This window comes from Rhincodon typus, chromosome 6, assembly GCF_021869965.1.
Source record: "Rhincodon typus isolate 14 chromosome 6, sRhiTyp1.1, whole genome shotgun sequence".
In the NCBI taxonomy this organism is placed as follows: Eukaryota; Metazoa; Chordata; class Chondrichthyes; order Orectolobiformes; family Rhincodontidae; genus Rhincodon; species Rhincodon typus.
In genome coordinates, this window is record NC_063337.1 from 13,832,436 (window position 1) to 13,860,303 (window position 27,868).

General features: G+C 40.4%; 1 protein-coding gene across 2 annotated transcripts in view; it reads right to left on the reverse strand.

Annotated features, from left to right (window-relative positions):
* Positions 1-3,757: 3,757 nt before the first annotated feature.
* Positions 3,758-27,868, reverse strand: part of LOC109914043 (SH2 domain-containing protein 1A-like) — a 46,626-nt gene continuing 22,515 nt past the window's right edge. The window contains exons 3-4 of one of the 2 annotated variants that reach the window (XM_020513617.2): positions 23,533-23,674; positions 3,758-4,240 (exon numbers count right to left, since the gene is read on the reverse strand). In XM_020513617.2, coding sequence (XP_020369206.1) covers positions 4,197-4,240; positions 23,533-23,674 — 186 coding nt within the window. In that variant the 3' untranslated portion in view covers positions 3,758-4,196. Of the gene's footprint in view, positions 4,256-23,532; positions 23,675-27,868 lie in introns of both variants that reach the window. The other variant, XM_048598176.1, reaches the window with a different exon arrangement.

Genomic DNA, 27,868 nt, shown 5'->3' on the forward strand with positions numbered 1-27,868 from the left:
TTCACAGGCTGAGGATCCATTGGAAAAACAAGGAAGAGGGCCTGGTTGGTTGGAACAATGAAGAGATTTTGGGAAAAAGAGTTCAAGAGCATTAGATGAATGGGTCTTGCTGTTAGTTTTGCATGAACGAAAATTTATGGAACATGGAAGATAAGAGGCCGGCAAGCAAGAATGCTCAATTGAGAAAGATTAATCCTGACTATAGTCCTCATTTCACTCATAATTTATAATAAAGTGTTCCTCAATGAAGCAAAATATTTTCTGTTAGATTTGGAAATCTCAAGTTTGTGATATCCCAAATGGATCGAATCCTGCTGGCTCTTCTCCTCTTGTTTTCACCCAGAAACACCGAGTTAATACAGGCCACTTGCCAGTGTGGACTCTGGCTCATCTCCCACTCAGGCTACTGCTATGAGAGTTCAGCTGCCAATGAAAGTGGTCACAGCTGCTGCGTACTGTACTGTAGGCCTGAGCTCCCAGGGGAATCAAATTTCCTGACTGTGGTTTACAGTGGCCAGAATTCTTTCCTTTAGTAGCAAGATTCACAGAGCTGAAGCACTTAGAAGTGGATAAAGGGAATGGCGAAAGTGGTGTGATGAATGCCAGGCAAAACTAAAGGAAAGGCGGAGTGGATGACAAGGAAGAGTGCAATAGACAATGAAGAGGAAAGGAAAGTGGATGCCATTGAAGAGATAAGGGAATGAGAAGAAGAGGAGGTGAAAGGTAATGAATGGAAAGGCAAAAGTTGACATCAATGCAGGGATCAAGGGACAAACATTAAAGGCAATAGAGCCAAACCGCGTTAAACTGTAAGAAAAGCAACAGGAAATTTAACAAGTGGAAATGCGAGAAGTATCAAATTGATCCAGTGGGGGAGGATGAAGAGGATCAATATAATCTACAAATGTAAACTAAAAGAGGCAGTCTCTAGAATATTAGGGTACAATATAGAATCCATGAGTTACTAGCCAGTTATCTTAGCATTAGTGATTGAGACAATAAGGCCCAAGCACTATTCCCTGCATCATCTCACAAGTTACTGCCTGCAACACAAGTAAAGACCCATTTATTCCCACTCTATATTTCTTTTCTATCAACCAATTCTCAACCCATGTCAACATATTATTAATCCTTTGTGCTTTAATTCTGGCCAATAATTTCTCCTGTGGGACCTCATCAAAAGTCTTCTTGAAATCCAAATACACCACATCCACTGGTTCTCCCTTATCTATTCTACTTAGTTATATCCTCAAAAAGCTCCAGCAGGCTAGTTAAACATGATTTCATAAACCTTTTATAAACCCATGCTGATTTTGTCCAATCCTGTTAATGCTTTCCAATTGTTCTGTTAGTATGTATTTTATAACAAATGCTAACATTTTCAGGCAGTCTTTTCAGCAGGCAATGGTTGAGCAATAGTGTTCCCTGCTCAGCGCACAGCCATGGCACTTGACATTTTGTTGACTTTTTTGATGGACTGTAACAGGAACCATGCAAAACCAGTGTCCAGAGTGCAAAAACATTTCAGCCTCACTGATATACTCTTTAAAGTATTGAAATACAAGTTAGAAACAAAGTTTTGATTATTTTTAAGCCATCTAACAATGCTACAAAGAAGTAAAAAAGATCTTAGAAAATGGATTTTCCTTGTAGATGCATGTGCATTCTCAAAGCTGGGAGGTTTGATAGCAGACGTTTCGTCCCCTTACTGAGTGACATCCTCAGTGCTGTGGACCCTCCTGTGAAGCGCTGTTGTCTTGTACCAGTTCGAATTCTATATGGTCTGGTTTTTGCTGCTTCCAGTAGGTACTGTTTCCAGCTGTGCATTGTAATGTTTTTATTTCTGATTTACAGCAGCCACAGTTCTTTCGGTTTTTATTGTGAATCCCTAATGTTTTACAAAGGAGCATGGCTTTAAAAGGTGTATTTTGTCCTTATTTTGAAGAGGGGTTTTAAGACAGAGGTGACCAGCTGTCTATTTGAATCCAATAAAGTAGACAGCTTGTGAGGCCAGAGGTTTTTGTTAAAGTTGGAACAATAGAAACAGCCTGAATGGGTGGGGTCAAGCTCCCCCAGAACCAGGACTTTTAGTTTTAGTTACTTTAGTGGCAAATGCTGGGGCATTGAAACTGGATATGGGAGCTGATTTTCCTCTCTCAGTTACAGCTAAAAGCTGGGGTTCTGTTCTTGCTGCTAGAATTGCATGTGAAACAATCTATTGAACTAAGTTTGCCATCGCCAAGGGTGTGTTTATGGGATGTTATGATATTAGAACAGTCAATGTTTAGTATTTAAATGACCTATTATTCTGTTAAGTCTTCCAATAGAGTTAAGTTATTCCAATTCTCTTTTTTTGTGGTATTTTAACTACAGTATATGAATAAAGAGTATTTTGTTTCAAGACTGGTAGCTTGACCAATCGAAATACATTTGGAATGCAATACCTGGCACGTGTCTATAACGTAAGAAAAAGTTAAGGTCCAGGCTATCTCCTTCATATATTTTGAGGGGGTTTGATCTGGTCTGTAAGACATGTGTATAGGCTTGAAGTTGTGATGTGGTTGAGACCCTTATATCTCAGCATTCACGACTACTGGGAGTGCAAAACCCAGATTGATCACTGATAATGATGAACAAAGCTTTCCAAACATCAAAATTACATGAAACATTGAGATTCCCAAACTTATGGGTTGATTTTAGCTCCTAAAAAGAAAAGTGGGTGTTCTCGGTTTGTGCCACAGGTTAAATTGAAATATTTTGGGGCTCAAATTCATTTTGAACTCACCTCCTTTGGTTTCAACAGGAATGAAAGGAAGGGCAGGAGACCCTGATCTGTTTGCAAGCAGCAACACATCTTCACTTTAATGTCCTTTCTATTTTTAATCACAAGTGGATTTGCCATTCTTCAGAAAATTTGGTAAAAAAGGACAAAAGGTGCAGAATCATTAAGCTAAGTACTTTTGCAGCACTGTTTGTGGGTCAAGAGGAACCAAGTTTCCTTCAGATTCATCAATTGCACAGATCATACCTCCTATATTCCACCCCCTAAATGGAATACCCCTAACCCCACAGCATGACCATCTAAGCTTGCAACCCCCATCGACCAAGCACTTATTCCCTACACACCAAACCCTGCATTCTGAGCCACTCCCAGACCATCTCCCCAGGATCTCCCACCCTTCTGCTCTTGTAGGCTTCAGTGTTGTGATATAGACATCCCATCTGTCAGCCTCAGGAAGGGGATTAATTTAGCCCTCCTTTGGGGAGGCAATGACCTAGTGGTGTTATCACTGGACTGTTAATCCAGGCACCTACGTAATGTTCTTGGGACCTGAGCTCAAATCCCGCCATGACAGTTGTGGAATTTAAATTCAATTTAAAAATATGGAATATGATGATGACCAGGAAACCATTGTTGATTGTCAGGGAAAAAAAAAAACCCATCTGGCTCACTACGGAAGGAAACTACCATCCTTACCTGGTCTGGATGACATGTAACTCCAGACCCACAGCAATGTGGTTGAATCTTAACTGCCCTCTGGGATGGGCAGTGTATGCTGGTCCAGCCAGTGACACCCTCATCCCATGAATGAATTTTTTAAAATCCTGCAACCAAATCCTAAAGGACATTTGGGAAATCTAGTTCTTCCAAGGATCCCTACCTCACAACAGCCCCTCAGTAGACCCCGACATACTCCTGCACCCCCACCATCCCCAGGCTGAAAATTCTTCTTCCCCAAATAGAGAACAACAAAAAAAAATTTTCACTCTTTACTCAAAGTTTGCACAAACAGAAATTCTCATTAAAACTGTCAAACCTCTGAGGGTGTAAAAAGTGCAATCTAACTTCCAGTTTATGTATAAACCATGATGAATGATTGAGTCAAGACCAGTCTGTCCTCTTGGAATAATTGAATAGCTCGTTAAAAGAACCTGCACAGGTACAGTGGGCCAAATGGCCTCCTTCTGTATTTACAACTCAGAAAGAGCAAAGGACTCAAATTATGACATTGGAGCGAAGGGCACCAACTGCACTTTCATTTTTTCCCAGCACATAGAACAGTGAAACCAACAAAACACCGACTGGAGAAATCAATATACAAAAGTAACAGTCAAGCAGAAGAAATGTATTCATTGCAAAATGATCCTTTTGTCATTCATTGGCTGGAGATCCTTCCACTGTCCTGTTGCTGCAGTCAGATGTCCAGTATGTGCAAGTACTCATGTTCTCCCGGTGCATCTACAGAAGAAGGAACTATTAATATTGTATAACACTATGGTTCAAAGAATTACGCATAAAAGGGCCTATTGATAGAGTAAGTAGGGGGAAAATATTTCTGCTGTGTTGGTAACCACAGAAAGCAGATTGACAGCATGTAATTGATGAAATAATCAGGGGCATTTTTCCACACAGTGAGACATCTTGATTTTGAATATACTGTCAGAAAGGCTGGTGGGAGAAAATTCAATATTAACTCTCAATGGGACTGGAATATGCATATGATAAAGGAATGTTTGCAGGGCTTTGGGGAAAGAGCAAGGGTGTGAGATTAATCCGAGAACTCTTTCAAAGAGTTAATGTGGGCAAAATCGGATAAATGGCTTTTTTTGGGGGGGCAAGATTATACAATTTGGGATACCACAACTCACTGAAGGTACTCCCTGTGAAATTAAATACATTACTTGAAATAGTTGGGAGGAAACCTTCCTGCTTTACTCATGATGCTGCAATGATTGATAGAAGGAAAAGTGGTAACTAAGCCAAGATGAGAAATCTTTATAGGAGCAGTGAGATCTGTGTGTCATGCAGTAATCAGTGTGGGAAAATATTTTAGTTTCAAGTTCCCAGTTTTACTTTATTCCCAACCAAAGGCTGGACAATGGACAGTGTGCAAACAGAAATCTCATGGGTACACAGAAGGTACACTCCGCCAGTTAAGCATCCACTTGGTAAAGATGAAAATTATCCCCTATTGTATTTGCCCTGTGTAGTGATTGTACCGAGGTCACCCAGTTGGAACTCACAGAATGTGAGTTCCCTGATTGGGGATTTTAACCTGGTCCAATCAGGGAGCCCTGACTGATAGATAAGAACAGGAGTGTCGGACATCCTGTTCACTCTGAGAGCTGGCTCTGAGGGCGCTGGATCAGTGTCAAGGACTCTCCACATGTAAATAAAGGGTGACTTGATGATGGGATACTGGCCTCTATGGAGTTATGTCACCATGGAAATGTATTCCTGATGTGCAGTAATATGGAGTAACTTTCTGAATGGAAGTTGTTAGAACAGGCACAATGGTAGAGCTAAACACAAATATCCCAGCAGAATTCTATTTGTATGCACATCAATCTGTCTTGTGGAGGCTTAATCTTGCAGAGTGCCATTTCTACTTGCAATTGTCTCCAGCACTACTTTGTTCTGCTACTTTCTAAAGAAATCTTTGCTGGTTAAACATAAGATTTCACAAATACCTCCCAAATCTGTGGTCTCCACTATCTAGCAGATCAAGAGTGAAAGGTGCAATTGGAACACCATCACCATCTAGTCATACACCATCTCGGTTTGATTATCACTGTTCTTTTGCCATAGTGGGGGTCAGATTATCGTAACTTTGGATCTAACAGCACTGTGGGAGTACCTGTGCTTCAAGATGCAACTCACCCCTGCCTTCTCAAGAACATGGTTATATGCATATCATAAGAGCAATTTAAGAAAAACATGTCAGCCAATTTTCTTCATTCTCCTCTGTCTGAATTGCTGCGCATTTTCTGTTTCCCTAACTAAAACTTTTGTCCTCTCCTGGGGAGGGAAAATTCTATTAAGCACAAAGCAAAAAATAAATAGGTGGGGTGTTAGGAGGCAGAATAATCACATAGATCACTACTAGCTCAGTTGCTGGGAATTCACATACTGATGTAATTCATAATAACAAATGAAAATCAATATAGTAGAAAAATATTGACAAATTAAATTGATCTGACTGACACCGACTGTTGCAGAGTGTAGGCATCCTAACAGATATAAATGAAATGTAATCAAATATACTCTCTAGATGAAACATAAAATCTGTAAGTTATCTGACAATTATAAAAACAAGACGAGCAAGAAAGCACAACTGCGAACTGTCTTGATATATGAACTTAAACAGTGGTCTATTGGATTTGTTTTATTTATTTATTAAGACCAGTACTTGAATGCTAGTGTAATAAAGAGAGCAGCATCTGTGCTAAATGAATCAGGTAAGTTGATAAGAGAAATTGGTTTGAGACATGAATTGAAGGATTTTTTTTTCTGGAAAAGCCAAGATCAATCAGAAAACCAGTTCTGCATCTGTTCGGCATGGGAACTAGTGTATTTTGATTTACCTGCAAACTATTTACTTGGATTGCCACACATCAAACTTGTTGCATATCATCAAGAAGAACTCTTCTATGGTACAGACTAGTAAAGTCACCATATCCAGATCGAATGAAGTTGTGGCATAAAATTAACAGGATTTTGCCAGCTTTTACTCTTCCAAATTAGATACCTAATGTTATTTTTCAACCCATTACCTTGCATCAGTTGATATTGCTGTTCTTTCCAGGATAAAGAGCTAATCATTGAACCTCATACCAATAAATGTTGAAGAGCCTTGAAAGAGTAAGGAGCTTTCCCAGTGGCATAGCCCATAATCAATGCCAAACAAAATAGCATAACCAGCCATTCACTTCACTTCTAACTGTGGGACATACTCCAATGAAACAGACTAACAGTCACTACACTCTGAAAAATGATTCTGAGATGTTAAGCCTTCTAATTTAGAAAAGATACAGGATTGTTTTAGTTTCGTGGGACATGGGCATTACTGGCTGACCAGCATTTATTGCTTATTCCTGGTTGCCTTCGAGAAGGTGTTGGTGACCTGCCTTCTTGAACAGCTGTAGACCACATGCAATAGGTTGACCCGCAATGGTCTTAGGGAGGGAATTCTTGGAATTTGACCCAATGACAGTGAAGAAACAGCAATATATTTCCAAGTCAGGATGGTGAGTGTCTTTGAGGGGAACTTGCAGATGGCGGTATCCCATGTGTCTGCTGCTCTTGTCCTTCTAGATGGAAGTGGCCGTAGGTTTGGAAGGTGCTGTCTAAGGAACTTTGGTGAATTTCTGCAGTACTTCTTGTAGATAGCATACACTGCTGCTACTGAGCATCGGGGGGTGAAGGGAGAGGATGCTTGTGGCTGTGGTGTCAATCAAGCAGGCTGTTTGGACCTGGATGATGTCAAGCTTCTTGAGTGTTGTTGGAGCTGCACCCATCCAGGCAAGTGGGGAGTATTCCATCAGATTATGACTAAGGTAAATTGTTCGAGGTGATGGAAGGTTCTTGTGAGCAATGAGTCACAAGGAAAATATTAAGTCGTCTCAAAGAAGGATGGGACGTCAGGGATTTTTTTAGAAGTATAATAATGTTGAGGAAAGATTAATCAGAGAAAGAATTTGAAATGCAAGGTATAAATGGATTCAAGAGTCAAATGAATGGGAACAGAAGGAATTGAGAGAAATGGGGAGAACACAAGTAGATGGAGTAAATATGAGGTTATCTAAACTCTTCTGCCTGCATCTTAACACAGAAAAGCTGCAATCAACTTACCACCATTAGTTTATTTACATACATTGGCTCTCAGACAAGAAAAATTTTGACCTTAAAATTTACATTCTTTTTTTATCAAATACCTCCATGATTAAATACCTCTCATTCTCTGTAATCTCCTTGAGCTCCGCAACTCTGAGATATCTGCGCCCCTCAATTTTGGTCTCTTGAGCATTCCTGATTTAATTATCCCAACAGTTGCTTAAGCACAGAATTCTGATATACTCTCCTTCCAGCTTCCATATCTCAACCTCACTTTCGTCCATCAAGCCACTCCTTAAAATTCATCTCTTGACATAGCTTGTAGTAAGTTGATCCAATATCTCTCTAAGTGACTTAGTGTCATATTTTCTTTAATAATTTTGTTGTGTTATACTTTTGACATTATTACATTAAATGTGCAATATAGATATATGTGTTTCTGTTATGACTAAAAAAATTAATTTGTCTGTCGATTAAAACAATTGTCAAAGCTTTCCATCCTCCATTCATCAGGGCAATTTGCAAGAAACGCCAAAGTAAAGCAAAAACAGCATTTATACTGTATGAAGGGAACATGCTTATTTCATTAGGATAGGTGACAGATATTCTTTGGTGTGTTTCTCAGGGCCATGTCTTGACCAATCAGAATCAACCTGCCTGGTTTAAAATTTAAACAAAACCTGGCAGTTAACTGGGAGATAGAAAGAACTGCAGATGCTGGAGTCAGAGACAACACAGTGTGGAGCTGGAGGAACACAGCAGGCCAGGAAGCATCAGAGGAGCAGGAAAGTCAAGATTATGAAGACTTTGATAGGCAGCAGGAGAGAAGGTATGGGAGAATCCAAAATTAGATCTCATGAAAACAAGTTTGTGAAAAGTAAATCCAATATTTGGAGTTACTTCTTCAATCAGAGTTATTGGAATATGGAATAAAAACCAAAAGAACTGCAGATGCTGTAAATTAGGAACAAAAACAAAGTTGCTGGAGAAGCTCAGCAGATCTGGCAGCATCTGTGAAGGAAAAAACAGAGTTAAAATTTGTTGTTGTTGTTGTTATTGGAATATGGAAGTTGTACTACATGCAGCAGTTGAAATAATGAACATGGGTAGATTTAAGGGAAGTTAGGTAAGCATGTGAAGGAGCATCACAGAATTATCAGTGCAAAACAAAGCCATTCAGCCCATCGTACTTGCACTGGCCCTGTTATCTAGTGCAAAAGAAACCCTCCAATGTCCTCTTTAATGCCTCAATTGAACCTGCCTTCATCAGATTTCCAGGCAGTGCATTCCAATCCCTAGCTATGAAAAAGTGATTTTTCCCACATCACCCTTGCTTCAGTTGCACATCACCTTACGTTCTTGTTTCATTTACAAGTAGGAACAGCTAACCCTATCTACTCCACCCAGCCTGTTCATGATTTTCAAAGCCTCAATTGGACCTTCTCTCAGCCTTTCTCTCTTCAGGGACAACAGTCCCAACTTCTCCATCTATCCTCAAAACTGAACTTTCTTGTACCCAGAACCACTCTAGTAAATCACTTCTGAGCTCTCTCTCCAATGCATTTGCATCTTTCCTATAATGTGGAGCCAACAATTGTACACAATTCTCCCCCTCACATCAGCACACATCACCACCTTCATCTTATACTCTATACCCCTATTAATAAAGTCAAGAAAGCCGTATGTTTTATTAGCCACTCCCTCTGGCTGTCCTGCCACCTTCAATGATCTGTGCATGTATACAACCAGGTCCATCTGCTTATGCACCCCCACTTACAATTGTACTCCCTATTTTATATTGTCTAACAATTTCTACCAAAGTTCATCACCTCAAAATTTTCTGCACTGACTGTCATCTGCATGCATTCAACTGACCTGTCAATGTCCTTTTGGAGTTGCACACTGTCCTCATCACAGTTTATAATTCTTCTAAGTTTAGTGTCATCTGCAAACTTGGAATTTGTCCTCCGAACATCAAGATCCAGATCATTAACATATTTACGTCAGAAAAAGCAAGAGTTCCAATACAAACTCCTAGGGAACTCCATTACAAAACTTCCACTAGCCTGAGAAATATCCATTGACCATTACTCTGTATTTTCTATCATTCAGCCAACTTTTATCCATGTTGCCACTGTCCTTTTGAAACCATGACCTACAAGTCTGTGGTGAGGCACTGTATCAAATGTTTTCTGGAAATTAATGTATATCACCTTAATAGTGTTAGCCTCATCAACCCTTTCCATTACTTGTTCAAAAAACTCCAGCAAGTTAATTGAACTTAACTTCCCCGCAGATTCTTCCTCATCAACTCATCTTTTTCCATGTGATTACTGATTCTATCCTGAATAATTGTTCCCAAAGGTTTCCCACTACTGAAGTTAAATTAACTTGTCTATAATTGCTGGAATTATCTTTACAACCTTTTTTAAAAGACCATAATTTTGGCAATTCCCTGGTCTTTTGGCTCCTCCCCGGAGTCCAGGGAAGACTCAAATATTAACCATGTGTTATTAGAAAGGAACAGGATGACGAAATAAGATGAGAGAAGGTTTGTCAGATGCACAAACACCAGCACAGACAAGCTGAGCCAAATGACCTGTAATTGCATTGTAAATTCCATGCAATTTTACCATTGCTGATACAATCAGTAACAAAATTCCTTAGGAGAAAACACCCTTCTTATGGGAAACAAACATTTGAGACTTAGGAAGAACCAAGAAAGAAAAACAAAGTCATTCCTGTGCCAAGCACATTTAAATTGCACTACAGTCTGAGCTGGAAATGATCAGAGACGAAAATTGAGATTGCTAGAAAAGCTCAGCGGGTCTAGCAGCGCCTGTGAAAAGAAATCAGAGTTAATGTTTCGCAACCCAAAACGTTAACTCTGATTTTTCTTCACAGATGCTGCCAGACCTGCTGAACTTTTCCAGCAGTCTCTGGTTTTGTTCCTGATTTACAGCATCCGTAGTTCTTTTATCTGGAAATTATCAGGCTGGGTATAAATCTGCTTTTCTGTTTTTTTTTCCTTTTATTCATTCACAGGATGAGGGCATCACTGGCCAGGCCAACATTTATTGCCCAGATGGCAGTTAAGAGTCAACCACATTGCTGTGGTTCTGGAGTCACATCTAGGCCAGACCAGGTAAGGATGGCAGTTTCCTTCCCTAAAGGACATTAGTAAGCTTCAAAATCTCCCCTCCCCGACCGCATCCCAAAACCAGCCCCAGCTCGTCTCCGCCTCCCTAACCTGTCCTCCCTCCCACCTATTCCCTCCTCCCACCTCAAGCCCCACCCCCATCTCCTACCTACTAGCCTCATCCCGCCTCCTTGACCAGTCCGTCCTCCCTGGACTGACCTATCCCCTCCCTAACTCCCCATCTACACTCACCTTTACTGGCTCCATCCCCAGCTCTTTGATCTGTCTGTCTCCTCTCCACCTATCTTCTCCTTTATCCATCTTCTATCCGCCTCCCCCTCTCTCCCTATTTATTTCAGAATCCCCTTCCCCTCCCCCATTTCTGAAGAAGGGTCCAGACCCGAAACATTCTGCTCCTGCCTTTCCTGCTCCTCTGATGCTGCTTGGCCTGCTGTGTTCATCCAGCTCTACACCTTGTTATCGCAGATTCTCCAGCATCAGCAGTTCCTACCATCTTAGTAAACCATATGGGTTTTTTCAAAAATCGGCAATGGATTCATAGTCATTGTTTGTTTCTTAATTCCAGAGTTTTATTGAATTCAAATTCCATCATCCGCTGTCGCAGGATTCAAACCTGCATTCCCAAAACATTACTGGGGTCTCTGGGTTAACATTACAATGATAATACCACTAGGGTCCACTTGAGAAGTGTGGAGAAGGTAAGAATTAAAAGAAATAACTGAGACAGGATCTGTCATGTTGTTAAATGAATCTGCTTTTAACAGATACTCGGAGAGTTTATTAATCTTCTGCCATTATTGTGTCCAGTTGAAGGGGTATAAAGAAATTGTATCTTCTAAATATTGAAACCGTGTTGCCCTACTGAAAGAGCCTGGAGAATGCACTTCAGAAAGTATGCGTGCAATTATTTTGAAACAAATTTACAAATTAAGAGCCTGTTCATCAGCAAAAGAATGAGTCGGATTGAATGACAACTGCAGAAGTTTATTTGTTTGGAGAAGGAATAGAGTGAAAGAGTCCTACAAGGTACTGACCTGATTGTAAGCTTTCTGCACAATTCATGTAGCTTATTAGGAAATCAAAAAGTAAGGTGCAGAAGTTTACATAAAGTTCACAGGAAATACAAAGATGATTAATATCTAATTCGTTGACAGCTTACAAATTCAGACCACAAATGTTTTGCAGATTACATAAAATCTACTCTCTCCACCACTGATGCTCAGTAGTAGCAGTGTGTAAAAGGTAAAGTCACCAAAGTAAAGCTGCTCTCTCACTAGAGACAGAGACAACCAGCGATGGTTTAACCTGACGGTCACCATGCCAGGAGAGAGGTTGAGAAGGAGAGTTTTTCAGGGTAACCTCAGACAATGCAAGATTTGAATCCATACTGTTGCTATTATTCCTCATTGTAAGCCAACTGAACTAAGTGAATTAATACAGTGTGTTTTGCTTTAAATCCAGTAGTTTGACCAACTGAATTGCATCCGGAATGCAACACCTTATATTTACCTTTAACATAAGAGAAAGTTAGGGTCTAGACGATCTTCTGAATATTTTGAGCGGGTTTAGTCTGGTCCATAACACTACCTACAGCACACGGACTACAGCAGTTCAAGAAGGCAGCTCACTACAACAAGGGCAACTAGAGATAAGCAATAAATGCTGGCCAATGCAATATGCACATCCCAAAAGTGAATAATAAAGTGCCTATGTTTGGTACAAATGAATCAATAAAGAATGTAATAAAAGCAGTGCTAAAAACACGCAAGGCAACCATAGTCGGATTAGCAATGCCAAATATATAGAAACATAGTATATAGGAGTAGAATCAGGAGTAGGTTATTTGGCCCTTCAAGCGTGCTCCACAGATTCAATACCCTCTGAGGGAAGAAATTCCTTCTCACTTCTGTCTTAAATCGCCATCCCATACTCTAAGATTATGACCTCTGCTCCTAGACGCTCCTACAAGGAAAAATCATCTTTCTGCGTCTAACCCTGCCAAGCCTCCTATGAATCTTTTATGTCTCACTTTGCATGCCATGGAAGCACGTTACAGTGCACGTGCTGATTATGAACTGGTTTGAAAGTGTTTTTTCCTTCTGTAAAGCAAGGTTGCCATTTGAATATACAACTCTTGCACTTTCAGTTTTGATCACAAAGGAAGTAAATGCTTATGGTCCACTTTTCAAACTTTTCTAAAAGAAAGAGATAGCGTGCATAACAGGCTTATTTTCGATATTTTGCAACAAGGAAATGATATCTTGGCCTTCATAGTGAGAGGATTTGAGTACAGGAGCAGGACTGTCTTGCTGCAGTTATACAGGACCTTGGTGAGACCACATCTGGAGTACTGTGTACAATTTTGGTCTCCTTATCCAAGGAAGGATAATCTTGCTAGAGAGGGAGTGCAGTGAAATTTTACTGAACTGATTCCTGGGATGGCAGGACTGACAAAGGAAGAAAAGTTGGATCAATCAGAATTATATTCACTGGAGTTCGGATGAATGAGGAGGGATCTCACAGAAACCTACAAAATTCTAACAGGATATGACAGGTTAGATGCACGAAGGAGGTTTCTGATGATGTGAGAGTCCAAAGCCAGGGATCGCAGTCTAAGTGTTTAAGGTAAACCATTTAGGATCAAGATGAGGAGAAATTCCTTCACCCAGAGAGTGGTAAGCCTGTGGAATTCACTACCACAGGAGGCAGTCGAGGCCAAAACATTGTATGATTTTAAGAAGGATTTAGACATAGCACTTGGGGCTAAAGGGGACAAAGGACATGAGGAAAGAAGGAACTGGCAACTGAGTTGGATGATCAGCCATGAACGGTAGAATCATTTGAAAGGTCAAATGGCCTCTTCCTGCTCCTATTTTCTATGTTTCAGATTGCTATGTTTCCATTTTTGAATGCTACTGCATTGAAAAGAAAAAGTGTTGGACAATCTATGATTTATTGTTAAAATCAAGCCTATTTCCAACACATACATTTTCAAAGTGTGATGGTGATGGATAAGTGACACCATCACGGCATGTTGGCACTTGAGTACAACTTACAATACAATGTCGGAGACATTGGCAGGTAAACAGAGGAAGGGAAAAGGGGGTTCGAGTTGCTTTTACTTCTACCTCAACATTTTCAGCCTCCAAAGATTGTTTTTACTTTGCTACAACAGAAGATGGTTAATTGGTAAGTATGTGGTAAATAATTAAGGTTTGCTTTTACGTAAAGTTCAAAATAGTATAGCAACCAGTGATAAAGCCAATGAAATATGCAAAAAAACAACTAGATATGAAGATAAAATAATTCAATAGTTCTTTAAAACATATTAGGAAACATTTGGCTAAGTCAAATGTGGGTCCATTGCAGACGGAGTCAAGAAAATTTGTTATGGGAACTAGAGAAACAGCAGAGAAGCTAAATGACTCATGTCTATTTTCACTGAGGAAGATATAAGAAATCTCCCAGAATTAGAGATTCAAGTCCCTAGGGAGAATGAGGAGTTAAAGGAAATTAGCATCAGTAAGAAGATAGTGTTGAAGAAATATTTGAGATTGAAAGTTGATAAGTCCCTGTGACCTGATATTCTAAAGATACCCCAGAGTAATGAAGGAGGTGGCAATAGAGATAGTCAATACATTGGAGGTTATCTTCCAAAATTCTATAGATTGTGGAATAATTCCTACAAATCAGAACCTGGCAAATGTCACCCCATTATTTAAGAAGGGAATGACAGAACACAGAATCACTGACCTGTTAACCTTATATCAGAAATAGGAAAAATGCTAGAATCAATAATAAAGCATTTGATAAACAGACACTTGGACAATAATGATCTGATGTAGCATGGTCAGATGGATTTGCAAATGGGAAATTGTGTTTGATTAACTTGTTGAAGATGTTTTGGTGATGCGATTAATAAGATTAATTATGCAGAACCTCCTTCTTTGCCCTGCCTATGTTATCAGTACCTACATGAACCACAATGCTGGATCTTCTCCCTCTGACTCCAGTTACTCTCCAGCTGTAGGCCTCTGAGCAAAACCAAATGGCACTGTTGCCTGCCTGGTGCCAGGGTTCAAGGCATCATCTTAGGGCTAGAGTGGAACTTGGAGTGGGTGGGGAGGATCCAGCATTGTGATCTATGTGGCTACTAATAACATGGACAGAACAAGGACGTAGGATTGCACAGTCAACATGAGGAGCTAGGCACTAAATCAAGAAGCAAAACCCCAAAGACTGTAATCTCTGCATTATTACATGAGTCATGAGTAAATTGGTATCGGGCACACCAGATTAAAGAGATAAATGTGTGGCTCAAACCGTGGTGTGAGAGAAGCAGGATCTGGTTTGTAGGATACTGGCACCAGTAATGGAGAAAGTGAGATCTGTCACAGCCTGCTCTTTGGTCAGCTTCAATACATGCTGTTCTAAGAAACTATACCTAAAACATCTTATGAACTCCACAGTTATGCTACTGTTGTCCAAGTGATAAATCCTGTCAATATGTAGATTAAATCTCCCATAATTATTGGCATGCTTTGCTGACAAGCTCTCATTATTTCTTCCTTTATGCCCTGCCCTACTGTGTGGTTGCTGTTCAGGCCCTGTGCAGATAGTAATAATTAATGATTTCATAGCAAAGGCACCTTAATATAGTAATAATATGATTAAATTTTACCTTCCATTTGAGAGGGGAGTGTTCTGAGATTTTTTTTAGTATAATCATGAGGACATAATGCAGACCTGGTTAAAGTGAATCGGTGAATTAACTTAAAGGTCAACAGATGCAATGGTAACATTTAAGGTGATATTTCAGAATGCACAAAACAGATACTTTCCAATGAATGTGAAATGTTCCAAGGGTTGGATCAACCATCCGTGGTTAACTAGAAATGCTAAAATTTGATCAAACTTAATGACAACGCATATAACTGTGCAAGGGGGTCTTGTAGTGCAGTGGCAATGCCCTTACCTCTGAGCTAGAAGGGCCAGATTCAAGTTCGACCCACTCCAGAGATGTGATATAACAACCCTGAACAGGTTGATGTTAATTATCTATAAATGTGCAAAGAAAGATGACATTTCAGAAGATTGAACAGAATATAATAGAAATCAAAGAATGACCTAAGAAATTAATAGAGGAGGAAAGGTTAGATTATGAAAGCTAGCCAGAAATGTGAAAAGAGACAGTAAGCATTTCTATAAACATTTAAAGAAGAAAGGAGTTAATTCAGTGAGTGTTGACCCTATGGAAAACCAGGCTGGAGAATAACAAAGGAAAATAAAACTGCAAATGAATTGAATAGGTATTTTGCAGCTGTCTCTGCTATTGAGGATGCAAGTAACATCCCAGAAATGGAAGGGAGGGAGGACCTTTGGAAAATCACAATCATGAGAGAAGTGGTCCTGCGTAAGTTATTGGAGCTGCAGGCTGACAGGATGGACTTCATCTTAGGGTCTTAAAAAAATTCATTAATAGACAATTGATATTTATTTTTATAAATCTCACCTGATTTGGATAGTCCCATTAGATCAGAAGAGAGCAAATGTTAACTCTTTTATTCAGAAAGAGAGGAAGACGGAAAACAGGAAACCACAGACCAGTTGGCTTAACATCTATCATAGGAGACTTTCGAAAGCTATTATTAAAGAAGTTACAATAGGGCACTTGGATAAATTCAAGGTAATCAGGCAGAGTCAACATGATTTTGTGAAAGAGAATTGCTGCTTGATCAAACTATTCCTGCTGTTCTTTGAAGAGTTAACATGTTCTGTGGATAAAGGGGAATTGGTGGATGTACTGCACTTAGATTTCCAGAAGACATTTTTGGTCATTGCTGCATCAAAGAATGTTGAGGAAAATAAAAGCTATTGGTATAACAGTATGCATATTGGTATGACTAGAAGATTGACGTGCTAACAGGAAGAAGTGATTAGGTGTCAATTTACCTTTTACAGATTGGTAAGATGTAACAAGTGATGTGCCACAAGGTATAGTGCCGGGACCTCAACTGCATAATTTACATAAATGACGTAGATAAAGGGATGGAAGGTACAGTTGTCAAATTTGTTGATGATGCAAAATAGGGAAGAAAGTAAGTTATGAAGAGGATGCAAAGAGGCTATAAAATGATATTGATTGGTCAAATGAGTTGGCAAAGATGTTGCACATGGACTGGGAAAATGTAAAATTTGCCTGTTTCAAGAAGAATAAATAAAGCATATTATCCAAATGATGAGAGATTGCAGAGCTCTGAGATGCAGAGGGCCCTGGGTGTCCCTGTGCATGAATCACAAAAGGTATGAAGGTAGAGCAAATAATTAGGAACATTAATAGAAGGTTATAATTTATAGCGTGAGGAATTGAATATAAGAGGAGAGAATTATGCTTCAGTTATGCAGGATGCTAGTGAGACAGCAACTGGAGTATTGTGTACAGTATTGATCTCCTTATTCAAGGAATGAAGTAAAAGTATTGGAGGCGGTTTGGACAAGGTTCTCTAGAACAATCCGTGGAACTGGTACATTGTTTTGTGAGGAAAGGCTGGACAGGCCAGGCTTGCATCAAATGAGTTTAGCAGATTAAGCGGTGATTAATGGAAACTTTTAAAATCTTGAGGGGTTTTGACAGGGTTGATGTCGAGAAGATGCTTCATCCTGTGGCCAAATCTAGAATTAGTGGGTCACTGTTTACAAATCAGGAGCTACGCATTTAAGACTGAGATTAGGCTATTTTCTTCCTCGTTGAAGATCTCTTACTGAAAAGGTGGTGCAAGTAGAGTCCTTCAATATTTTCAAAGCAGGCACTTGTTAAGCAAATGGTTCAAAGGTTATCAGGGATATAGGAGAATGTGAATTTGAGCAGGCAATCTGATCAGCTAAGATTGTATTGAATAGCAGAGCAAGCTCAAGGGGCTGAATAGCCTACTCCATATATCACTATATATATTTAACATGGAGATTTGCTAATTTGCTTTTAAGTTGCTGGACTGTGCTAAAGTGCCGAACTTGGATAAAAAGCTCGTATTAACTGGAGTTAGGTTTTGAGCAACAAAAATGTCTTTGGAAAACATGTCAAAGCCTTAATTAAATGATTGGGAAATTGTTCATTTCCAAAAGCTTTAATGACACAATTTGGACATTCAGTCATAAGATGAAAAAGTGGAGAATTTGATAATAGCAGCATTTCAAAACTATCCAGATCTACAGCAGGAGCTTTAATACGAAAGAAATTTCATAACCAAGAAGATTGATGATAGAGACATCTTTGCAGTCATGACAGATGGTAGGAACTGATGAAATCATGTCAGCTAGATAGAGAGAGAATGCAGGTTGGGTGCAGGATCTCTCTCTCTTCCTATATCTCTCCTGGATACATCTCCTTTCAGATTAACCAAAGAACAGACCTAGCCAAAACAGAACCTTCTACTGTGAAGGATACCAGATGGAGAAGGAAATAATTGTGAACACTTGAAAACAGGGCTAACATGCCACAGAACTAGTTCAAACCTCACTGTGAGAGCTTGTACTTAGACCATTAAATTTGTCTAAAAGTAGCTCTTATCTAGCTTCAACATTAGGCCACTGTTCACTGAGCTAAGGCTCCTTTATGTCAAGAAATAACAGAAATTCTACTTGTAATTTTAGTGAAAGCATTGTGTTTGAGCAGACTGATTTTTTTTGAGTAGTATAAGTGGAAATATCTTTCATTTCTGAGTACCAGCATCCTTCACATCAAAGTGCGCAAAATTTGACAAAATGTTTAATTTATTTACATTTGGGAATCACATGAATGCAAGTGTTAAAGCAAATGGCAGACAGGAAATCCTTCATCACCTCATCAAAGTGCTTTCTCGTTTTAAGTTGCAATGATGCATCTTTGTCTCCAGCAGGCAGTAATTGGAAAAGTCATTTTGTGTTGTTTTATTGTGTCAGTATAATTTCATACAAATGAAACTCTGAATGATTTCTGAGGCCTAGAGCAGAAAATATTTACACTCTGGTGTTGCAGGTGTGACTTTCAAAAGTGTCTTTAGGCCTCCAAAAGGCTTTTGAAGGTCACTTTGCGATTTAAGCCTTGTGAAGGTTGTTATTCTTGCTGTGCCAATGTTATGCTTGGCTGTGTTACATTGCAGACCAGGAACAAAAAGGAATGCCACAAATCCTACTCTGATCAAGTGCATTGGTGCCAGGATGCAATTAAAATTCAATGGGCAGCTACCATCTCAATCACAAGCTGGAAAAGCAAAATTACAACGTGAAAACATAGATTAATGACTTGGTTGTTGGTTTTCTGTCAGAATTAGTTTCAAAACATTTCAAGCATTCCTGCTACTTATTCCAAGCTTTTCTCGCGCTTCCCTATGGAAAAGAAATGAAAAAATTGAAGGATACAGTTATACCAGCCTTATTCTGCCAGCTGCTGAGAGAGGGACACAGTTTGGGATTGTTTGGCGGCCAACATTATGTTTGTATTAACAATGAAAAGTGAACCAAGTGCAGAACTAGCCTGGGATGTCCCAGTCTCCAATGTTCCCTACCTTTATCAGAAAGGCAACATGGGAATGGGGAGAGAAGTAGCTCTATTAAATACAGGAACAAAAACAAAGTTGCTGGAGACGCTCAGCAGGTCTGGCAGCATCTGTGAAGGATAAAACAGAGTTAACGTTCTGAGGAAGGGTCACCAGACCGGAAACATTAACTCTGTCTCTTCCTTCACAGATGCTGCCAGACCTACTGAGCTTTTCCAGCAACTTTGTTTTTGTTCCTGATTTACAGCATCCGCAGTTCTTTCAGTTTTTATTTAGCTCTATTAAATGCTTTATTTCACTATCATTTAACGTAAGTCCTGGATAACGGTGAAAATCAATGGAAAATAGCCATTTCTCAACAGCTGGCTTCAGGCCTACGACATCCTACACCAGGAAACTGCTACAGTTCAAACACTGCTTACTATATCCAAACATCTTTCATCATGCAGTTTCATGTTCACAGTGCCATTTGATAAAGTGAGTTTATAATCTTACAATGAGTCAGAAATTCTGAATGACTCATTTGAAAGGGAAAAGAAAGCCTTTTGTCATAACTGAGTGTTTCATTCTTATTGTGGCGGGTAGTATCTTCAATGTAAAAAGTATTGCCAGTTCATTAAAAGTTTGTTAATTGCTTGATCAGTTATGAAAGAAAAAGCTAAACTCTTTTTATCATTTGCGAAGTGCAGAATATTCAAGACTCATGACTGGACCGTGGCAACAGCACAAATTATTAAATCATTGATTGCGGTACGGAATAAGACAATTCGACACATCAAGTCCATACCCCACTACCTTGCCCTTCCCCCTCCAACCCAGCAAATCTTTTTATCAAATACATATCTAATTCCGTTTTGAATCATATGCACTTGTTTTGAAATATTAAGGGGGTGGAATGATTCTTGGGCATTAAAAACAAAATGGATGATGTACTCTGTAGCTCATGTTAAATCCCAGCCCCTAATTAGGACAGGTTTCACCTATCACTGCTCAAGTGAAGGATGCCATGATGTAGAGGGGCCAGTGTTGGACTGGGGTGGACAAAGTCAGAAGTCACATGACACTAGGTTATAGTCCAACAGGTTTATTTGAAATCACAAACTTTTGGAATGCTGTTCCTTCATCAGGTGAAGTGAAGTGAAGAGGAACGCTCCAAAAGCTTGTGATTTCACACGTGGTGTCGTGTGACTTCTGACCAAGTGAAGGAACGGATGGTTAAACAGGAACAAGCACAGGGAATGCTGGAGAAACTCGGTAGGTCTGGCAGCATCTGTGGAGGGAGAGAAAGAGAGAACCTTTAAAGGGGAAAAGCCTTAGATACATGGAGCTGCCAGTGAAACTAAGAGATGAACATTGATTTAAATGGATTATCTTCCATCCAATTTACTGAGCCATCACAGTAGAGCAAAGGCATGTGCGCCTTTGATAAATCCACAATTTTAGCAAAAATATTCTTCTACTGTTTACTTGCCCAGTTTACCTCTGCGAGATAGTGAGTACACCAATAGCAGGTAGTCGGAAAACAACTTCAATCACAATAAACTGAACAGGGCTTGATGTTGCTTGGAGGGTCAATACATAAGTATGCTTGATGGCATAGAAATTGCATGCTCACCTCTTTGCAACTGAAAACATGAAAACCAACAATACCTTGAGTAAGAAGGTCAAAAACTCCCAAATATTTAACAGGGAGAACAAACTTCCTGTTGCCACAACTTAATAGAGACATGACTGCATCAGAAATGAATTGAAAATAGGGCATGACTTATGGCTTTCATTTGTCAAACTGTATTGAGCAAAAGGGTGCTTATATAATTTGGATAGCACGGTGGCTCAATGGTTAGCACTGCTGCTTCATGGTGCCAGGGACACAGGTTTGATTCCACCCTTGGGTGACTGTCTGTGTGGAGTTGGCACATTGTCTGCATGGGTTTCCTCTGGGTGCTCCGGTTTCTTCTCACAGTTCAAAGATGTGCAGGTTAGATGAATTACATATGGTAAATGCAGGGATAGGTAGTGGGGTGCTGGGTCTGGGTGGGATGCTCTTCAGAGGTTGGTGCAGACTCAATGGGCCAAGTGGCTACAGGGATTCTATGATGTAGGGAGAAATTATACTGACTGTGAAAGATTGAACAGGCTTAAGCTCTTTTCTCGATAGAAGGTGGAGAGGTGACTTAAAAGAGGCTTTAGAAAGTGTATTGAGTCTGCTTCCGTCACACTTTCAGAGCATTCAGTCAGGAAAAAAAAAGTTACAAAATTCTTCCACCCTAGATTATTTTGCCATTTATCTTAAATCTCTGTCCTCTTCTAACAATCCCTTCTACCAGTGGAAACAAATTCCCCCTATCAACTCCACCAACACACCTCATCATTTTAAACATTTCTCTTACATTTCCTGATTCATCTCTACTGCAAAACAGCAAAGACACCTGCACTTCTAGTCCCTCCACCTAACTTACATCCCCAAACGTGGTACCACATTGGTATATCTCCTTTGTGGCCTTGACATCCCCTTGAAGTGCATTGCCCAGAATTAAACAAAATCCTTTAGCTAAAGCCTAACAAGTGATTTAGAAACTTTTGTCACAACTTCCTTGATCCTGTGCTCCATGTCTTTGCTAATAAATCCCAGGATCTTGTATTCTATCTTAACAACTTGTCCTGTCATCTTCAAAGATTTGCACATGACCCCAGGTTTCTTTGTTCCTGCACCCATTTTTGTTTTTACAGTGGTCAAAAGTCACAAAGAGAAACTATACAATCATATTAATGAGCATATACAAAGGACAGTGAATGTGTTCTAAGTTATCCATCTGAGCATAACAGCCTAAAGGCTGAAATCAAATAAAAGAAAATTACAATATGTCATTAAGCAGTCTGACATTTGATTTCTTTTGTGGCCATTAGTTTTTTTTTGCTCTCTTTTGAACATCTCATTCGTGTGCTCATCAAAGTGTAAGATATCAATGATCAGAATGAAGCCCTTTTCTATTTTCAGCATTCAATTTCAACTAGACTCAGGGCATAAACTAGGGTATAGCTAGGCTCATCAATGTAAAAAGTGTAAGAATGATGGAGATAAGTCAAAACATCAGGTAAATAGCAACAAGCTTAAGCTTTAAAAGTCTTTAGAGAATGGAAAGTACTGCAAATTATTTAATGGAGAACTAATGCTCCAAACGATCAGAAGCATATCTGGAAATATTCCAGTGTAACATGTTTAATATGTCCAAATCAGCTGTCCTTCATCATTCAGAATTTCCAGGAGGGGGCTTCACTTGATCCATTTGGGGTGGGTATGTGCTAAGAAGGGGGAATGGTTGGGTAGACAGAAAATTGCTGTCTGCAGTAATTTGAAGAGGTGGAATTAGCCTCACAGCAGGTACAACTCTTTGTCTTTAAGCCTTTCACTGATGGTCTAGATTGAGCGGCCTTGAACTTGGGCATCTACAGCATCAAGCTAAAGATGGGCATCCATCATACTCAGAGAATCCCTACAGTATGGACACAGGCCATTCATGTCCACACTGATCCTTCAAAGGGCATCCCATAAAGACCCAATCCCTGCCCTATAACTCTGCATTTCCCATGGCTAATCCACTTAGCCTACACACTACAAGCCAATTTAGTGTGGCCAATCCACCTAACCTGCATATCTTTGGACTGTGGGAATAAACCGGAGCACCCGAAAGAAACTCACACAGACACAGGGAAACATTCAAACTCCACACAGACAATCACCCGAGGGTAGAGTTGAACCCAGGTCCCTGGCACTGTGAGGTAGCAGTGCTAATCACTGAGCCACCATGCTACCCCTAATACAGCTAATCAGTAAGCTAACATTTCAATGACAACTGCTGAAAATGTGTATTCTTGCATCCAGGGATTGGTGCTATGGAGAAGCAATCAGTTGTGCTAAATCCTTGCATTAAAATTTTCAGGCTATTAAGTGAAACAGATGAAATTGATAGAAACTATTTCCATTCATTGAGAAGACTAGGACCCGAGAGCATAGTCTAAAAGTTCTGTTCATTAGTCTCTTCAGCTTGTGCAAAAACAAGAAAGTTTCAGAAATGTTAGAGCACTATATAGATATGAATTGTCTTGCGAGATTCTTAAACACGATACTGTAGTCAATGGTTCATCAAAACAAATACTGCACTAACCTCTAGATGACTGAGTAAATTATACTGACGTGAACACACATGTGTCACTCTTCTCACCTTCATTGTGGCTTCCTATTTTGTATGCATTATGTTCCACTGGATGCAGTAACGGTACAACTGTACCTTGGTCTGGTTTTGTGTAAGTTAAAATGAGTTCCTCAATGCTGCTGAAAAACCGAGGCAGAATTCCTTTTGATGTCTGTTGAGTGAAAGGGCAAAATAAAAATAAATTATATTACAATAACTGACACTGAAATATAAGTTAGTTGAGATGCTTAATCTCTCCAGGTTTGGCTGTTTACTTACAGAACTCAACAGCTCCCAAATCAATTACATTTAAACATCTAGAAATACAGGAATAAATGATTGCATGGGAACGTAAACTCCACGTATTCTTCCAAGTCATATATCTCTGCAATTTGGATACAGTGTGCAAAGAGGCCATTTGGCCCATCCAGTCCACATTGATCCATCCAGACCCATCTCCCTACCCCATCCCTGTAACCCTACATTTCCCATGGTTAATCCACCTAGATTGCACATCCCTGGACACCATGGGCAATTTAGCACAGCCAATCCGTCTAACCTGCACATCTTTGGACCATGGGAGGAAACCGGAGCACCCAGAAGAAACCCATGCAAACTCAGGGAGAATGTGCAAACTCCACATGTACAGTCTCCTGAGAGTGGAATCGAACCCCCATCGCTGTGAGTCAGCAGCACTAACCATTCAGCCACCATGCCGCCTATATATGTAATTGTTCTTTCATACCCTGAGAGTTAAAATCCCAGAACTCTCAACATAACAAGGCATCAACCCCAGAGAGCTGTGAGAGCTCAGTCATTGTGTGTTTGAAGTTGTGACTGACAGATCCCTAAATACCAAGAATGTAAAGGAATGTGGGGAAAAGTCATCGAAGTGGATGATCACCAATGATTGTTTTGAATGGCAGAGCAAGCTCAACAGGCTGAATGGCCTACTTCTGCTTCTATGTTCCCCTGGAATGTAGCTTCAACACCACATGCTGCAGTGGTTCAAACAGAAGGCCCACCACCACTTTCTTAAGGATAATGGTAATGGGTAACGAAGGGCCGATTTACCAGTGATATTCATATAACTAGAGATTATTTTAAATGTTAGAAAGACTACCAAGATGTATGCAATATTTATTATAAATCATAAAGTAAATCAACATGGTCCAGCATCTTGCAATGCCCTGAGATATTGTGCTCTGCGTAGTGTTTGGTAATTTGCCAATTCCTTATAGCAAGCAAATGAAATAAGCACATTGTGCCAGAACACAATCTGCTATTTACCTTTGGAAGATATCCCAGCCACTTTGGATTTAAGAGGAGTTTTAATGACTTAATCTCTTTTAATTCGAAACAGGAAATGAATCTGCAAATCTATTCTCAGGTTGTGCTGTTGAAAAGTTATTTAACTTTCCTCTGGAACCAGCTGCTGTGGAATTCAGGTTTTATTTCTGCTTATCTGAATCTGTCCTCGCATGCACTCACAATCCCTTAAGATTTCTGCACTCCACCAATTCAAGCCTTCTACACATCCCTGATCTTCATCACTTTACCTTTGGTGGCCATTCCTTCAGACACCTTTCCCTAATTTCTGGAATTCCATCTCTTGGCCTCTCCATGTCTCTGCCTCCCTCTCCTCTTCAAAACGTACATGTTTGACAAAGCTTTTGATCACTAATCTAATGTCTCTTTCTGTGTCTTATCCAGCTCGATACTTGCTGAGCTTCTTACTGAGGTGAGTGGTAGTTGCAAGTCATGTGCACCTATTTCTCCTGTTATCTGGGATCTTGCCTTTAAAAGGTGTCCCTGTTAAATGGAAATCCATGGATTAGTCTGGAACTGACAGCAAGCATGGCTGTTTTAAAGGGTAGAGTGGAATTTAATGGGGCCTTCTCGATTGTGTTGGGAGGTGAGGTGAGCAGAGAATCAGGAAGGCAGATGGGGGATGGGGTGCCCATCATCTTCCCAATGCCCCAGAATTTTATCAGGGGTGTAGAAGATGAAGGATCACCCTGCTACCCAGGGACCAATTGAGTCTCAAGCTGCCAGTGCCTTTTCCCATTGTCAGTAGCACTTTAGCAGCAGTGGAGAGGGTAGTGGGGTAGACCACTCAGAGAAATATGGTCCATGGGCAATCCACTCGACTCTTGCCCATCCAACCACATACCCACACCCAACCCTTCCCCCAACCCCATCACCCTCCCCAGCACTTGAAGGCCCGACTTGTCCCAACAATCTCTAACTGACCTACCATGCTCTAAGGACAGTATCCTCTCCAAGAAAGGTGGAGTCCCAGCAGTGGACCCTGATCTTGATGGCACTGTTGAGACTGAAGAGCTGCCAGCCTTTTAATTGGCCCTATTTTCTGGCCAGCACTATCCTGACAAAGTGCAATCCACAATCGCATCAAATCAGCAACATTTCCACCCTTTTTTGTCCCTCTCTGCTAGAAATTCTGAACATTGCCAAATGTTCTCACCACCCTGTCAGTCACCATTAATCCTCTTCTTTAGTTTAAAAGTTACTTTTACACAATGTGCTGCTATCAGCAAGAATGTTTCTCTCTACGCATCCACAGAGTTCTAGGTTCAATTCTCACAAAGAGACTGGAGCACAGAGTCTCGGTTGACATTTCCATGCAGTGCTTGGAGAGTGCTAAACTGTTGGGTTTTTCAAATGAGGTGCTAAATCAAGACCCCACTTGCTCTTTTAGATGGACATGAAATATTCCATGCCACTGTTTGAAGAAGAATGGCAAAGTTCAGGTCACCATTTAACCTTCTACCAAACCCTTAAAACAGATGATCCGGCTATTTATGTCATTGCTATTCAGGGACCTTGCTCTGTGTAAATTGGCTACCAACTTTTGTACATTACAACAAACGTCCACATTTAAAAACGATTCCATTGATTATGAAGTGCTTCGGGAGACTCTAGCTGAAGAGCACAATGTGACTGCAATTCTTCCTTTCTTCTTTCGATGTATGCAGAGAACCTCTGGGAGAGTCCACAGTAACTGCTTAATAAATGTTGGATACTGGCACATGGGCAAGATTTTGTCAGGCAATGGCCCTGATAATAAGGACAACTCTTTCCTAGCCAGCTGGGGATTCTAAGGCAATCTACTAGCTGATGATCTATTGCTTGTGCTCCCATCCCTTTAAGAAATGGGATCTCACCTCCAACAGCTCTTGATCAATCGTTCAGGCCAACAACCCTGTAGTTTCAGCAATGCTACAGGGAGCAGCCCCCAAGAGAGCTCCCAAAGACACGGCCTCCAGACTGGGATAAAGGGGGTCGTAGTCATGGGGTTAATTGGGCAGGTTCAGGCTGTTGGTGGGCGCAAGAGGCTGTTACTGCACACAGAGTGCCTGTGCCCCAAGCACGGAGAGAGTTACCAGCTTTCACCAGCTGGTCTCCCCTAAACAGCGTAAACCCACCTGCTGCTGGAAGAGAACCTGAACTAGCCAAGCAAGTGGGGAGTCAAGAACCAGGGGTCACAGTCTAAGGACATGGGGTAGGCCATTTCAGACCGAGATGAGGAGAAATCCCTTCACCAGGAGAGTGTGGAGTTCTCTGCTACAGAAAGCAGTTGAGGCCAAAACATTAAATGTTTTCAAAAAGGAGTTAGATATAGTTCTTAGAATCAAAGGGATCAAAGGATATAGGGAGAAAGCAAGAACAGGGGACTGAGTGGATGACCAGCCATGATCATATTGAATGGTGAAGCAGGCTTGAAGGGCTGAATGGCCTACTCCAGCTCCTATTTCTATAACCTTCTCCAGCCCTATGAGCCTCATGAATATTTGGAGATCTTGGCTTGGAGAGGAACTGCATCTGTTGTCCTTGTCCTTCTGGGAGGTAAAGGTCAAAGGTTTGGATGGTTCTGTCCAAGGAGCCTTAGTCAGTTGTTACAGTGCATCTTGTAATTGGCATACATTGCTGCCACGTGCATATACCAATCTGTTGCTTGACTAGTGTCGAGGACAGGTCTTCCAGTTTTGGCTCAAGGTCCCGATGTTAGCATGGAGGTCATCACAGGATTGTCAAGTTTGCGTTTACAATTGTGGCTGCAACGTTCAGGTCAATGCTGGGTTTTTTGTCTGGTTTCACTCCTTTTAGAATTGATACAATCAAATAGCTTGCTAAGCAATTTCAGAGGTCATGTGACTCTCAGCCACATTTCTATGAGTCCTAGTCACATGTAGGTCAAAGCAAGTAAGTACAGTAAATGCCCTTCCCTACAGGACACTAGCTTTTTTCAACAGTCATTTCATTATCATCATTAAAGTAGCTTTCAATTCATTTAGAGATAGTAAGAACTGCCAATGCTGGAGTCAGAGATAACACAGTGTGGATC